We start from the raw sequence: 15414 nt of genomic DNA, 5'->3' as shown, positions 1-15414 counted from the left end.
GCTATCATTCTCATAATATGTATTGGGTTGCTTTAATGCTTTCTGGAAATTTGAATCCTCATAGCTTCTAATAATGTATTAAGTTATGGGAATTTAATCATACACTGTGTTTCCCCAAAAATATGACATGTCCTGAAAATAAGGCCATACCACATTTTTCAGGTGGGCAAAAATATAAGCCCTTCCCCGAAAATACGCTCTGGAAGTACGCTCTGCTGGCAACTGGCCCACAATCATAGAGCATATGCCTAGAGCGACCTCTGCTGGAAGATTTGGTTTGGAAGCTGCCAAAAAAGCCATGATGGGATGGTGGTGGGCGGCGGCAGAGGTGCTCTGGTTCTGCAGGGAGAGCTGGGCCAGGGCATCGTGAGGCTGGGAGCGGAATAGCCACTCGTGTAATCCCCCCCTCTAGCCATGCAGAGCGCCATTCACTGGCATTTCCAAGCCACGGGAGCTGGGAGCCACCAAACAGGCACTCACGCGGCTTGGCAATACCCCTAGGTCAGTGAATGGCGCTGTGCCTGGCTATAAAGGGGGTTTGCCGGTTGGCTGCTCGTGAGCGTGGTTGCTTCATTGCTGTTGTGTTACACTGCTGCGACAGCGCAACACAGCTGTTTGCCCTGAGACTGTGCCTGGCTCTTTAGGAGCCCGCTCACAAGAGAGCAGCCACCCGACAACCCCAAAACAATAAGCCCTCCCCTGATAATGACCCAAGCCATATTTTGTGGGTCAAAAGACCCTGTCTTATTTTCGGGGAAACACAGTATCATCAAAACAGAGTGATAAATATACAAAAGGCCAAATTTAGTCAGAAACCATTAAATAGCTATAAAGCACTAAAATTAACAGGTCCTTGACACATTCTTTATTCTATATATTCTTCATTTTAGCAATAAGTTCTTCAAGACTTTCTTCAGATTCTTCAACCATTTCTTCAGCTGGGATATTCTCTTTCTGTTAATGATAGAAAAGAAAAATAACTCCTTTACATCCAATTCACCCGAAGAAAAACAGAATTGTAAGGAATCTTGATAGTCTTCTAGTCCAGTCCCCTGCTCAAACAGAGGAGACACTATACCATTTCACACAATTGGCTGTCTAATCTTTTCTAAAAAATCCTGTGATGGAGCATCCACAACTTCTGAAGGCTAGTCATTCCACTAACTAATTATTCTGTCACGAAATTTCTCATTAGTTCTAGGTTGATTCTCTCCTTGATTAGTTTCCACCCATTGCTGCTGCTTCTGCCTTTAGGTGCTTGGGAGAATTGGTTGATCTCCTCTTCTTTCTTTAGATATTGGAACACTGCTATCAAGTCACTAGTCCCTCTTTTCATTAAAGTAGAGACACACAATTCCTGCAACTGTTCATGTTTTAGCTTCCAGTCCTCTTAAGCATTTTTCTTCCTCATTTGAACTCTTTCTAGAGTCTCAACATCTTTTTCATATTGTGGCAACCCAACTGGATGCAGTATTCCAACTGTGATCTTACCGAGGCATTATAAAATGGTAATAACACTTCACATGATTTTGATTCTATCCCTTTATTCAGGGGTGTCAAACTTGATTTCATTGTGGGCCGCATGACATCAGAGGTCCAGGATGGGTGTGGCCAGGGTGCTCGTGCCCAGCTTGACATCACTTGTGTCAGGGGCACCTGTGGTGGCCTAAGTGCTCTGCCAACAAAAATGGGCTCCCAAGCTCCGTTTCCAGCTGCGACAGCCTCCTGTAACCTTCTGTCAGTTAAAAAGGAGCTTGAGAGCTGCGTGTTGTCCTCACAAGTTCTGTTTCTGGCTGCAATGGCCTCCTGCAACCTTCCTGAACTCCATTTTCACTGGCAGAGGCACTGTGGACCGGTCCTTCGCTGCTTCCAGGGTGGCCCCATGGACCACATCTAAGCTCTCTGTAGGCCAGATCTGGCCTCCGGGCCTTGAGTTTGACACCCCTGCCTTTATTAATGCAGCCTAGAATGGTATTTGTTTTTTTGAAGGTTACAGCAGGCTATTGGCTCATATTTAAGTGACTGCCCACTAAAACGCAATGATCCTGTTAGTTACTATTAATTATTACTATTACTGAGACAGATACCACCTATTTTATATCTGTGTATTTTCTTGCCTAATTGTAAAACCTTACTCATTAAATTTCATTTTGTAATTTAGGGCCCATTGTCGAGATATTTGTGTATGTTGAGCCTAGCATCTGGAATGTTGACTTTTTCCACTAGCTTGGTGTCTGCAGTTGGTGAATTCCCCTTCTGTACCCTCATCTAAATCTGAAGATATTGAAAAGTACTGGGCCTAAGACAGAGCCTTAGGATATACCATGCATACTTTCCTCCATGTAGATGCAGTTCCATTAAGGACTACACACTAATGCAAAGCATTTGTTCCACAGAGTAGAGATAACCAAATTTGGCAGGTGTGCTAATACAAGTCAATGGTATTACTGCAACTGTTTTCATAGTAATGAACAACTTAAATAATACATCTTGGAAAAATAAAGCAGAAAACAACAGCTTTACATTAGTTTAGCAAAAGCTATTTAAACCCATTCTAAATAAGATCTAATGGATTAGATTTCACATTTCAAGAACTTGAATGCCAAGCATTTTTATTACCTTGTTTGGTATTGTGTAAGCCAACATAATTCCTTCTGGAAGATCAGGAACTGAACTAGAATCATCTTTCAGTTCTTCTTCTGAAATCTCCGAAACTAACTCTATACCTGAACATCCCCCCAAAAACATAAAGATAAAAATTCTGTAATTAAACAGAATCATGATTATTTTAGAAAATTTTAAAAAATATAACAGGTTTCTTGACTAATTTTGCTCATCTCTGGCCAGAGAACCGAAATAGGAATAAATAATATTTAGAAAGTTTTACTGTGTTTTCCTGCTATTTATGTGGCACTAAACAACACCACATGATGAACAGTATGGCCATTAACTTATCTTCTTATTAACAGTATGTCCAATTTTCCTGCATTTTCTCTTGTAGAAAAAAGTAAGCTCATGTCCTTTAATGGCTTAGTGATGCCCTAGAGAAAGGATGGCATACTGTAACTTGCTCCCTCACAAAGTTTCATAAAATAACCAGCCTGCCTTTTGGTGGGCATTTCAAGGCAAACAGTGGCTGTCTGTATTCTTCTAACTTCTAACTAACCTCTTAAACCCCATATTATTTGTGAGAGAATATGGCTTGCTTTCGAATAAATGTTATTCAGCAATGTCCGCTGAAAATATTGACAGAGCAATTTGCCTTTGTCCACTAGGCTCAGGTTTCTTTCCTAAAAATTATTCATTGTTCCCAGTCTACTGTAAGAAATTCTGAGATCCTCAAATTGTAATAATAATTTTATTGATTTCTTTTTGAAAATTGCTTGAGGATCCTTAGGTACAAAGAAATAAAATGATGCCATCACAAAGGGATTAATTTTAAATAATGAAATATAGAAACATGAATTATCTTCATGAGTCTTTAAAAAAAAATCACCCCAATCATTGTCTTCATGAACTATTTCGTCTTCCTGGTCTATTGATTCTTCTTCTAGATTCACTGCCTCCTTTTTCTGCAAATACAAAGATACCAAAACTAACAAAAGCTTTTTAATAACACAAAAACAAAATTAAATAAAGGTAGTTCTCATTATCTGTGAGGATGCTGTCTAATTTAACAATTGTGAGCAACAAATTTAAGAATAAAAAAATATTTAAAAAATATTTGTGCACCTACCATTTTGCACATGGACAGAACATACATCACTCAAAAAATCTTCAAACAAAATGACAAACTCCAAACTGAAGATATATGGAACATTTTGCAGAGGATAACAAGATCTGGTCTGTATTTACCAAAAATGAATATACAAAATCACTATACACTAGATAATAATGATTACCTGAAATTTACTTATAATATATGGGAGAAAACAGTATACAAGACTTCTTTTTCCTTAGCAGGTTCTAAATAAATAAAGCAACTAAGTGGAGAACTAAGGGATTTGTTTTTGGAGTTTGTATTTTACCTTATATTGTTCTTGCTGCATTCTGCAATTTCGGTCACTACACTGTGGATTTGGTTTCATTGTCATGGTAGGAAAGAAATCCTGCAGTGCATTGTAGCCGAGGTAAAAGCTCACAATTCCAAAGTTTAATAAATATCTGGAGAAAATGTAAAGAGAAACAACAAGAAATCAGGTTCAAAATATTTTATTCTGGAAGATCCGTTAACAAAAAACTAGTTTATTTTAGATTAAATTAGCTTTATTGATTAGCCATATCAAAGTACAAGGTTCAAACATGCATTACCAATAAAATCCTATAAAAATAAAATAAGAGTAGGATAAAATACAATAGTTACAGGATAAAATACAATAATACATACTGTAAATATGTAAAATAGAATAAAATGACATAAAATTATATTTCTGTGTCACCCTGCAATGTATCCCAATCAGGCCCACATATGCCAATCTCATTTAGTCAGAAACTGCTGTATTAAATGTTATTTTCAACTTAAAGATTTAGCCACTTACTTCAAGACATTTTGCACAAGAAGACCAGCAACCACTCCCATAGTGGTGGGAAGACTGGCTGCACAAACTCCCTCTCGTTTCAGAGTTTTCTCATCTATGTTTGCAGCTACGACAAGTGGAGGTGCACACTAGCAAAGTGAAAAAGATACCAAAAAAAGATGCTTATAACCATGTGTTTACAGTATGGAAGAAATATATTTAAATCATTCATCTGGGCTAAATCCCAAATCCTGACAAAAGCCCAAGGAGGTTTGGAGTTACTGAAAACTGACACAGCTTGATTATGACTGACACAACTGACACATGTTGATTATGAAGTGCTGCAATAACAATGCTAGCTAGCATTGGGAAATAAAATTTTTAATCAGGGCATCATCAATCTTCCAATTAAGAGATTTTTGTCATCAGATCACCATCAGCCATTCTAATCACAATGCCTGATATGTTTTATGACATTATGGGAACAAGGTATTTGAAGCATTTATTAGAGCAGTGATGAACCAGCCTGAGTGAGAGTAAATCCAAGTTTAAAGAATTATTGCAAGTTAGGAAATATTGTAGAAATTGTCTAAAAACAGCAATTGGTAAAATGGAGGGATGTGGGATGTTAGGGGGGAGGGGGGATATATAGTACGTGTCAGATTTCAAAGTAACGTGATCGTACTTGTATACTGTTGCTTTTTAATTCCAGTGTAAAAATAGGACAAGCTGAATATATTAATAGATAGTAGAAATACACCGATGGGAGGAGTAGAGGGATAGAAGAAAGAGGGGTAGAGAGGGTGGGAGAGAGGATTGGAGGGACGGTGAGAAGGAAGGGAGGGAGTGTACTGGAATGGTAGAGGGGGAGGGGAAGTAGGGTAGAGGGGAATGATGGAGGGAAGATGAAAAGTTGGAAGGGGGCGAAAGAAAGGGTGTATGGAGGGTCGAAGAGGTACATTGGGTTTCTATTTTTGGGGGCATTGTTGACAAGAGGAATGGCTGTATTTATTGTTTAATGTTATATGGCCCCGGTTATGCATAGTATATATGTGACTGTACGAAAATGAAAATGGAAAATAAAAAAACATATTTACAGAGGTAAAATGGAGGGATGGGGGCACAGCATGAGATGAATTCCAAGCTCTTTGGATTGGAAAAATCTATGGTTGCTATTGTCAAAAAGAGAAAAAATGGTCAATGTGGTATTTTGGAAAAGAAATGTCATATTCTTCTCTTATTTTATCATCCAAATCCCACTTTTTGGAGACAAATGATTATGTATCTTGCATGGTCTTGAAGCGAAGAATGCATAAAGTATGGTACTTGAAAAGCTATAAGTAGATCCAGGTCTGAATCTAACCTCAACTCTGGAAGCCTTTTGGGGAACTTTGGGCTAGTTACTCACTCATTCCAAATTACTCTCAGCATTGTTCTGGAACAATTGGAAGACTGAATGCAAAAATCTGAACTGCAACTGAAAATATAATTATAACTAGGCCTCTCTTGAGACCTTTCTAGATTTTTAAAAATTCTGAAAGCAGGATTTTAAAGAAGATTGACTTTTGAACACTTTCTCAAAATAACAGAAAAGGAAAAGAAACTTCTGAAGACAACAGTTTATTGTTTAATTTACAATTCTATTCCCAATGAAAATGCATTAACTATATCTCAAGCTGGAAGGTATTATGGACCAATATGTGGATGCAAATGAGCAGGCTAAGACATTTCTGTAGATCTCAAATCCACTATGAATCTGGTTGGAAGCCTTTGCACTGCCTAACACACATATACATTGCAATTAATTGGACTTCTCTAATAGCAGAAAAGAACAAGAAATCAGATAATTACATACTGCAAAACAAGCTGATTCACCAGGTATGATCAGCTGGATATGACCAGAAACAGCATTTTCGCTTACTCCTGATTCCATCCATATTTGTCCAATCTCATTACAAGCCTTTAAGAAAAAGACATGTCGTTTGATTTGCTAAAAATAGATATAAGAAACATATACAACTTCCACAACATTAGGCAGAAACCAGGGACTGCAAAACCTAAGGAGTCTACACAATGAATGAAATCAGTCCAGGATTATAATGCATTCATGCTTGAATTCTGGATTTTTCATGCTATCATAATTTTCTAACATACTCATTTTTTATTGGATAAGAATAAGCAAGCACCAATTAAGATTCATTAATGAGAGTTCTGAATACTTAGTTATTTACTTACAGTGTTAATTGCCATACGAGCTTCAAAGTTATCCACACAGCTTAATAGAAGATCCACAGATTTTCCTTCTTCTAATCCACCATTACTACAGTATTAATAAAACCAAGTCAAACAGTGCCATTATGCATACAGTAAATACACTTCTAAAAATTATTTTTACCTGATCCTATTCATGAAATGCTGAAAGTTGTCCACAGTGGTGATGTTGTAATTATGTACTTCAAAGCAGACATCAGGATTAATATTCCTTTAAAAAAAAGTTGCTACTTATGATGTTCACATAAATATTTCTAAAAGACTTTCACATCAAATGCAAATTTCTATCTTTCTGGTAATATTTTTTAAAGTTGGAGAGAGACATCTCCTGAATACTTGAAAACACATTTTCCCCATCATATACCTTAAAGTGTGTTCTGCTGCTTTCACTTTGCTCAGTCCAGCTTGCTGGGGTTGAAAAAAGAGCCTATTCATATTCGCCAGTTCCACCTTGTCATAATCAAACAAGAGCAGCTAAAAAAAATTACAATAATACATATATAGTTTCCATTCATTTCCGAATAAGACCAAGTCCTGATTCTACTAATATACTGTATACTTATACTAATTTATGTGCGCTTTGGAATGGTCTATATAACCCCAAATTAGCTCACTAACTAATTTGAATTAGGGAGGATTGTTCTAGTCTAAGAATTATCATGTAAGTAATCTGTCTCTTCTTAGCTCATAGTTCAGCTGAAAAACTAAAATAAGATAGTAGGCCATAGGTACCTTGAAACTAGGCCAAGCTGAAATGGCAAAAGGCACAGAATTCCAAAGACTAAGCAAATTTAGTTAATATAAATAGTTACAGCACTCATGAAAGGAGCTGTTCTATATCCACAGAAGTGGATCAACTCTGCCACCATTTTCTCAACTACTCCAAAATTGATTCTTGGATCTAACAAAATATGTTAGATCCAGAAAGCATTAAAAATACTTGCAACCGATAAGCAATCTTTTAGCAATATACTTACCGTATATACTCAAGTATAAGCCGAGTTTTACAGCCCACTTTTTGGGCTGAAAAAAACCGCCTCGGCTTATACTCGAGTCAGTGAAAAATTTGCCCGAAATGGGGGAGAAAAGGGGGCGGGGCCATGCCGCTGGGTGACGCTCGTGAATGGCCCGGCGCCCCTGTGAGTTTCCCCTCCCTCTGTGTCAGTTTGCCGCGCAGCGCGCACTGCACCATCCCCCCTCCTCACGTTCTAATGTAATGCAGGGCTGTCTTACGATTCCCCTTCCTCCCCCTCCTGCCGCTCTGCAACGATGTCCCACCTCCTCCTTGTTATGGCAAGCAGCCACATAGCGATGTCCCGATGATGATGAGGAATCCAGTTTTGAAGGATTTTAACTCTTGTGTTTTAGCTTGGTTGCTGAATGAGCTAAGGTTTTTGTACTTTTAAAGTTATTGTTGATACCATATTGTTTTTATTGACCCTCTTTTCCACTTACAGAGCTAGTTTACTGTTTTTCTTTGAAATAAATATTCAAAAACATTATTGGTATCTATTTTTATTTTTGAAATTTACCGGTAGCTGCTGCATTTCCCACCCTAGGCTTATACTCGAGTCAATAACGTTCCAGTTTTTTGTGGTAAAATTAGGTACCTCGGCTTATATTCGGGTCGGCCTATACTCGAGTATATGCAATTATCAATATCCGAGGAAGAATACTTTCAGATTAGGTAATTAGTGAATATCAAATTGACAAGTAACAACTTTTCTAAACCACTTGTAACTATTTCTAAGTTTGCATTTTTTAAATGGAACTTGACTCTAATTTATTTCAAATATTCATTCATTTTATAAACTTCTAGGACAGGGGTGTCAAACTCAAGACCTGCAGGCCGGATCCAGCCCATGATGTGGTCAGATCTGGCCCTCAGGGCCATCCTGGAAAATATAAGGGGCCAGTACATGTCACTTCGGTCTGATCTACCTGCATCACTTTGGCCCAGTCTACCCAATGCAAAGAGGAAACATCGGACCAGCAGTGGCATCAAGCTGGCCATGTCCACCCAGTCGGCCATGCCCACCTGCCCCCCCTGAGGTTAACCATAGCCTTGATGTGGCCCTCAATGAAATTGAATTTGACACCCCTGTTCTAGGAGTATGTATCTTATAATGAGTAAGCTCCCATTTATTCCTTACATGTCTCTTCAGAAATATGTGGATAAAAAGAAGTATGTGGACATTGATTATTCTGGTGGATAACCAAGAACAAAATGTGAGAAGTATGGGTCTCCTCCCGTTAAACCTTAGAGCTTTGATCAGCCAAATGTTTTAGACTGGATTTTGCATTTTGTCCACCTGTAAACTCCTTCCCAAGGACTTGGGATAGACCACTGTTGTTTGATGGTGTTAAAAGGTGTCATTGCAGGATTAAGCTGTTGCGAGTAAAGCTGCCTTTTGACATGGTGATTTTGTCAATGCTAATGGAATTTAAATGGTGCTCCATGTCTTGGAATTGTGTCCAAAGCACCTATTACTATTGATACTTATATTTGGTTTTCTACTTCTATTTACATGTATTTTTATTTTGTGATTTTCAATTGTTTCACTTGTTCTTCTGTTGTCTTCAAGTATTGCAACATCCATTATCCAGACATTTTGTTTATCAATAATTGTTAAATTATTATTCTGCCTTTTTATATATAATTCAAGGCACTGAATATTGACTGTCTCTGATTTTTCTCCTTAGCGAACTTATGAGGTGGATTGAGTTGAGAGAGAGTGACTGTCCAGTCATTCAGCTGGTTTTCATGCTTAAGAGTAGTCTAGAACTCAGCCTCCTAGTTTATAAAACAGCTCTTTAAGTGGTATACCTGTCAGATCCCTAAAAGTGATACTGCCATTCAACTGAGAGGAGGGGGGGCTTGGAGTCGATTTATTAGCAGTGCCTGTGACACTGATATTTTACAACTGGTTTCCTGGCGCCAAAGCATCTTGAGATCCCCTCACCTTTTGGGGAATGTTTATGATGGCCATGTGGAATGGTTCACTTTAATGTCTAACAGAAATAGCCATGGGAATGTATGTTTATTCGGCTCTCAGGGCAGTTGATAAAGGAAACATACTCACATGTGTATTGGCTAAAATCTGCATTCTAACTAATGAGGGGGGGAGGTCTCTACTGCTTTAATTCTACTTGCATTGCCTAAGGGGGTTCAAATGTTGCTTTGAACTTAATCGTTTCCATTCTTCTTTATAAAATGTTCCTTTTGAAATACTCTGTTTCAAGAGTCTTCACTTTCTTAAGTTAGGAGAGGAATCCTTACATAAATCAACATCTCTGCAAAATGGTCAACCCGGAGAAGCAATATTTACTCTACCGAAAGTATCCTGCAAACCATGTCCAAGCACAACAGTGAGCAGGGGGAAGCTGAATGCTGGAACGAGACGTCAAACCACACACACCCCCAAAACTGGAGGCCTGCTCCATGTAATCCTGTCGGAGAGGATGAGGTGAATGTGGAAGACCCCAAAAAGCCCCACTGGTCAATCGGCATCAGGACGAAAGGCAGCTGGGATGGGAGGACCAGAGGAGTCACCCTCACCCGTAGTAACAGAAAACCGGGGTGGAAATTGGAGTTAGGAGCCCTCTCTGACCAGGAGGAGCTAAATGAGGCCTCACTGAGAGAGGACCGTCTGAAGAGACAGGTAACCCAGTTGGTGATGGAGATTTTGTAAAATCTCAACATTCTGGGGGGAGCCAGAATGGCAGCAAAGCATGGGAAGGGCAGCAGCCATGGATGATGCCAGGAGGGCCACCCCCCCAGGACCTCCTGATCAAGCAGTTGGCACAGCAACAGCAGCAGGGGACCCAGCAAACCCTCCCCCCAGTTAGCGCATGGATTGGGGCCCACTCCAAACCAACCCCGAAACCTGCAATTAGAAAGAAAAACTCCTTCCCTTGGGGTGGCGTTTGATGGGAACTCGCAAAAATTGGGATTCTTTGTGGCACACGTGCTCACCTACATGCAAGAATACGGGCGTGATTTTCAAACCTAAGGATCTCGAGTGCGGGTGGTTACCCTAGCCCTGGAAGGAGGAGCTGCTGCCAGATGGATGGTGACCCTACATAATACCGATATGGTAGAACTGCGGGACTTCAACCGTTTTATGATGGTCCTGCGACGACATTTCGAGGACCCCTCACAGACCGCAAAATACATGACTGCATTAAAGTTGTGAAGCAGGGACGGCGGCCAGTGGCAGAGTATACCGAAAAATTCCAAGACCTGGCGTGTCGTGTGAACTGGCCAGAGGATATCCTGGTAAGCTGGTTCAAGGACGGGCTGAGTGATGACCTCTACAATGCTTGTGTGGCCCGAGGTGCACCAAACCACCTACATGAGTGGTATCTCACTGCCGAAGAGGCTGAGATCAACATGGCCAGGAACCAGTACCATGCGGGGTGAGTGTGGAAGAAATCCCTACCCCAATGGAAGCAAGAACCTTTCAATCCGCAAACAGCATCTTCTCAGAAACCCTCAACCTGTTCCAAGTGTGGAAAGGAGGGGCACTGAGCTGCAGAATTCTGTTCTCAAACACCGGCTAGGAGACCAGAGTGCCCATTGGGGGAGAAACCTATGAAACCTGGCCAGCGTGGGAAGGAGACGGCCCTGAGGAGCAGGGAGATCGTAGAATCTCCACCCCCTCCCCTCTTTGAGGAGGAAACCCCGGCTTCTCAGGAGAAATCATACTCATTCGAAAGCGATCCAGAGGATGAACCACTGGTAAGAAACCAATTAAACCACTTACCCTCCCGCTAAGACTGTTTATCCGCAACTGGGAGAGGGAGATAAAAATCTCAGCTTTAGTGAACTCAGGATGCACCCACTGTTTGATCAGCCCAGCCCTGGTAAGAAAGTTGAGGATTAATGTAAGGAAAGCTGAAAAACCCCGTCGCTTTTTATCAACTAGATGGGTCAATAGTAGGGGTGGAGCCAGCTTCTTTTGCCACTGAGCCTCTACAGAAAGGCATTGGAGCCATGAAGAAAATCTTACATTTATAGTGGCACCTGGCATGGAATGGCTGCCAGTTTTGGGCCTTGCATGGCTTAAAAAAATGGAACACCCAAATTAATTGGAAACAAGGTACCATAAAAGTTCAGATGCACATGACTTTTGCTGAGAATCCACACAAAGAAACTGAGGGGGCAGAGAACCAAGAAACAGCAATGCCTACTTACACTATGCCAATCCAGGGCATACTCAAAGAATACAAAGACTTGGCTGAGGTTTTTAGCAAAAAAGCCTCTGACGAGCCTCCCCCCCCCCCCCCGCTCCACTCACTATGTAATAGAAATCCTATTTTTTTCTACAATTCAGGATTCTTTGTCATGGTATTCTTCTTGACCGCCTGTAAGGATTAAGGTATAGAGTACTTGTCAGTCTGCTCTTATTTGTGGTCAAGGGCATGTTTACCCCAGTAAGAGATGCTGACAGGCTTAATCCTCTTCCCTATGTTATTTATAATATGCATAAAACTGCAGAGAAAGGCCAGTCATTGATCTGGATGAAATATTATCATATGCTGATTACACACCCGTAAAGACCTCACACCAGCCTGGGCAAGAGATGTGGTAGATAGCTTGACCTAGTCTCTGGGAGGATAGGAGACTGGGAGGATAGGAGACTTTCTGGAATTAATTTGATTCAAATTAATTCCAGAAAGCCAGATTGCTGTTCAAAAACCATGTAGCTCATGTTTTTAATGTAAACTTCTTAGAATATTTTGAATATGGTAGAGTGAAAGTTGAATAATAAAAACAATGTCTTTTGAAGAAAAGTAGGATAATAGTATTACTGAAAATGTACATGTGAGAAGGCATACATTCTGTGAAATACAAGCTGAAGACCATCATTTATATGTCCATCACTCATGCATTATAAGGTACACTATCAAAACACTTTCAACAAATGGCAATACATTTCTCCTTAAACTGTCAATATTCTTATACAGGACTAATAATGCAGTATAATTATAATGAAGAAATGACCATTACCTTACCAATGCCACATCTTGTCAGCATTTCAGCAGTCACACTGCCAATTCCACCAATGCCCACTATTGCCACGGCAAATGAACGGATTTTCTGTGATAAAAAACCAAAGTTTTTAAATGCTTTGCCCTATCAATAAAACTTTGAGACAAGTTATTTACAAAAAACATTAGCCCACCTCATAATCTTTCACAATTCCCATTCTTTTCAATGCCATCAGGCGACTATAGGAAAGAAAAGAGAAGCAGAAAGAAAGTTTGTTAAGAAAAGATTTTTTTAAATTCACTACAGGGCACAGCAGCTTCTCAAAATGAGATGAATTATTCCACAGTTCATAAATTATTTCAACTTTAAATCTCTATTTAGCAAATTGTTTTCAATGGCTTACTGCACAATCTGCAGATCTATCCTGTTGAAACTACAATCCATATGAAAGTATAAATTAATTTATGACATTCGGAAAGAGATAATTATGAGTGTATATGGGCATATGTAAATATATACAATACGCCAATAGATTTCTAATAGATTTGTATAATTAAATTTTGCCTTCTATAGAGTTGATTGTACATCATTTTTATAGTTTATTGTTTTGTATCCAGATGATCTTTGACTTACAACTGTTCACAGTGATCAAAGTTTCAACAGTACTGAAAAAAGTGACTTATAACTGTTTTCATACTTACACCATTGCAACATCACCATGTTCATGTAATCAAAATTTAGATGCTTGGCAACTGACTTATATTTATTGTCCTGGGATCACGTGATCACCTTTTGTGGCCTTCTCATAAGCAAACTCAATGGGAAAATCAGATTCATTTAACAACTGTTATTAATAACTACAGTGATTCACCTAGCAATTATGGCAAGAAAGGTTGTAAAATGAGGCAAATTCACTTAACAAATGTTTCACTTAGCAATATAAATGTTGGGTTCAATTATGGTCATAAGCCGAGACTACCTGTATTAATCTAATGTCCACAATAACATTTTGATAATATAACAGCTTTCAAATTACTGTCCGTCCTTAATTGTGGCATTCTATTTACAGAATGCCCTACTCAAAGAGGCTCAAACTAGCACATACTGTAAATTATTATTATTTTGCTATCTGCACTATTTATTCTAATTTGCTAGTTTTTATTACCTTTATAAAAGTGTAGTTATTAAAATGTTATTGAATGGGTTTAAAAAGTAACTAGTGTAAGAGCTGAAATTCTTTACAGATCATCAAAGATTACAGAACTGTATTAATAACTATGCTGAAACTAGACACAACCATTAACTTATCATGAATTTTAATAGTTGACTAGTTGATAATTCTTGCAATTCTTCCTGCTGACAAGGAAATTATACCTAGAAATGATTTTTATCATGTAGAAACGTGCTTTCTATGATAACCTAATAGGATGCTGGCAATGATAAAAAGGAGGCAATGTTGTCTGGGGCAACTGAGAGAAAAAAGCAGGGAGTGACAAGACAACAAGAAGTGATAATACTGTTTTACTATTGCACTAGTGGGACCACACTTGGAATACTGTGCCCAGTTCTGGTCACCATGACCAGAAAAAATGTTGAGACCTTGGAAAGTGTGCAGGGAAAAGCAATACAGATGTTCAAAGGTCTGGAGATTAAATCATATAATAAATGGGAGCTAAATATGCCTAGTCTATTGAAGAGAAGGATCATGATAACTGTCTTCCAATACGAGTGGTTGTCACAAGGAAGAGAGCTGGCTTATTCGGAAGGTCACCAGGAGGCAGGATAGGAAGCAACAGGTGAAATTTGTCAACCCAGAAATAAGGAAAAAATTTCTGAAGTGAGGATTAATGGAATAGCTTGTGTCCTGGGACTGTGGGCCTCCATCACTGGAGATTTTCAAAAACAGAGTGGGCAATTGTTTGATTGGGATGTTATAAGTCTCCTGCTTGGATCAGGATTTCGACTAGAAAATCTCCTAGGTACTTTCCAGCCTTATGATTCTATGATTTAGGGAGTATTTGTTTGCAAAGCCCATCACGATCTCGGACCGCAGACTCACAGACGGATCCTTCCCCTTAGATAGTATTGCTGCTTCAAAGAATGACTGTGAACCCTTCGGCCTGCAAACATTTCTATGATTAAGAACGATGGTTTTCTCTGAACATAATTAAAAAAAAAATCCAGATCCGAAATTCTAAGGAAAAACCGGACTGAGTTTGCATCTAGAAGATGTTTTCGTCCAGTTGGCAGGGGAAACTAAAGCAGACCCACCAATGCCTTCTCCCCTTCGCACGTCGTCCTTCACCCAGACCTTTCCTCGGCCACCACACTCACCTGTACGGATTGGAGTCCGTCACCTCGGGACTCATCTCCGCGATCCGTGCGCGCAGGCCCCGATTACCTCCCCTCTCCCGGATGAGCTCTTCCTCCAGCTCTTGGATGCGGCGCCGTAGCTGTTCTACCTGGTTCCCCGAGGTAGCCATGATCGGGATTCCCCTCCACCCAAATTTTTTTAGCCGATTTCCACCGGTGTCCAGCGACTCAACTCAGCTCAAACCAGTCAATCCCATCAATAGAGACACGTCTCTGTCCTCAACGCTTCCTGGAGTAGCAGCAAAAACCATCCCCGCC

General features: G+C 39.6%; 1 protein-coding gene across 4 annotated transcripts; it reads right to left on the bottom strand.

Annotated features, from left to right (window-relative positions):
- Window positions 1-534: 534 nt before the first annotated feature.
- UBA5 (ubiquitin like modifier activating enzyme 5) lies at window positions 535-15407 on the bottom strand. Of its 4 annotated transcripts, XM_014067990.2 has the most exons (12): window positions 15118-15407; window positions 12977-13022; window positions 12802-12891; window positions 7153-7262; window positions 6913-6999; window positions 6753-6837; window positions 6373-6477; window positions 4539-4666; window positions 4029-4164; window positions 3497-3572; window positions 2620-2726; window positions 535-954 (listed from the first exon to the last, which is right to left on the bottom strand). In XM_014067990.2, the coding sequence occupies exons 1-12, from the start codon at window positions 15264-15266 to the stop codon at window positions 871-873; spliced, it is 1203 nt and encodes a 400-aa protein (XP_013923465.1). In that variant the 5' UTR covers window positions 15267-15407; the 3' UTR covers window positions 535-870. The 4 variants fall into 4 exon arrangements, with proteins under 4 accessions (XP_013923465.1, XP_087569078.1, XP_087569080.1 ...); XM_087712952.1 differs by lacking the exon at window positions 12977-13022 and having other exon boundaries at window positions 15118-15256; XM_087712954.1 differs by lacking the exon at window positions 12977-13022 and having other exon boundaries at window positions 12807-12891; window positions 15118-15148.
- Window positions 15408-15414: the final 7 nt, after the last annotated feature.

The sequence above is a fragment of the Thamnophis sirtalis genome, unplaced genomic scaffold, assembly GCF_051295495.1.
Source record: "Thamnophis sirtalis isolate CommonGarterSnake01/CBP01778 unplaced genomic scaffold, rThaSir2_p1.2 scaffold_4, whole genome shotgun sequence".
In the NCBI taxonomy this organism is placed as follows: Eukaryota; Metazoa; Chordata; class Lepidosauria; order Squamata; family Natricidae; genus Thamnophis; species Thamnophis sirtalis.
Note: the sequence above shows the minus strand (reverse complement) of the source record. Positions and strands in the feature narration are given on the sequence as shown.

Excerpts from the sequence above, each read along its gene's own strand:
- UBA5 (XM_014067990.2), bottom strand. The coding sequence starts at position 15,266 with ATGGCTACCTCGGGGAACCAGGTAGAACAGCTACGGCGCCGCATCCAA. Across the intron at positions 12,892-12,976 it reads GAATTGTGAAAGATTATGAG|AAAATCCGTTCATTTGCCGT; the intron begins GTGGGCTAATGT and ends TTTTTATCACAG. Across the intron at positions 955-2,619 it reads CTTACACAATACCAAACAAG|AAAGAGAATATCCCAGCTGA; the intron begins GTAATAAAAATG and ends TATCATTAACAG.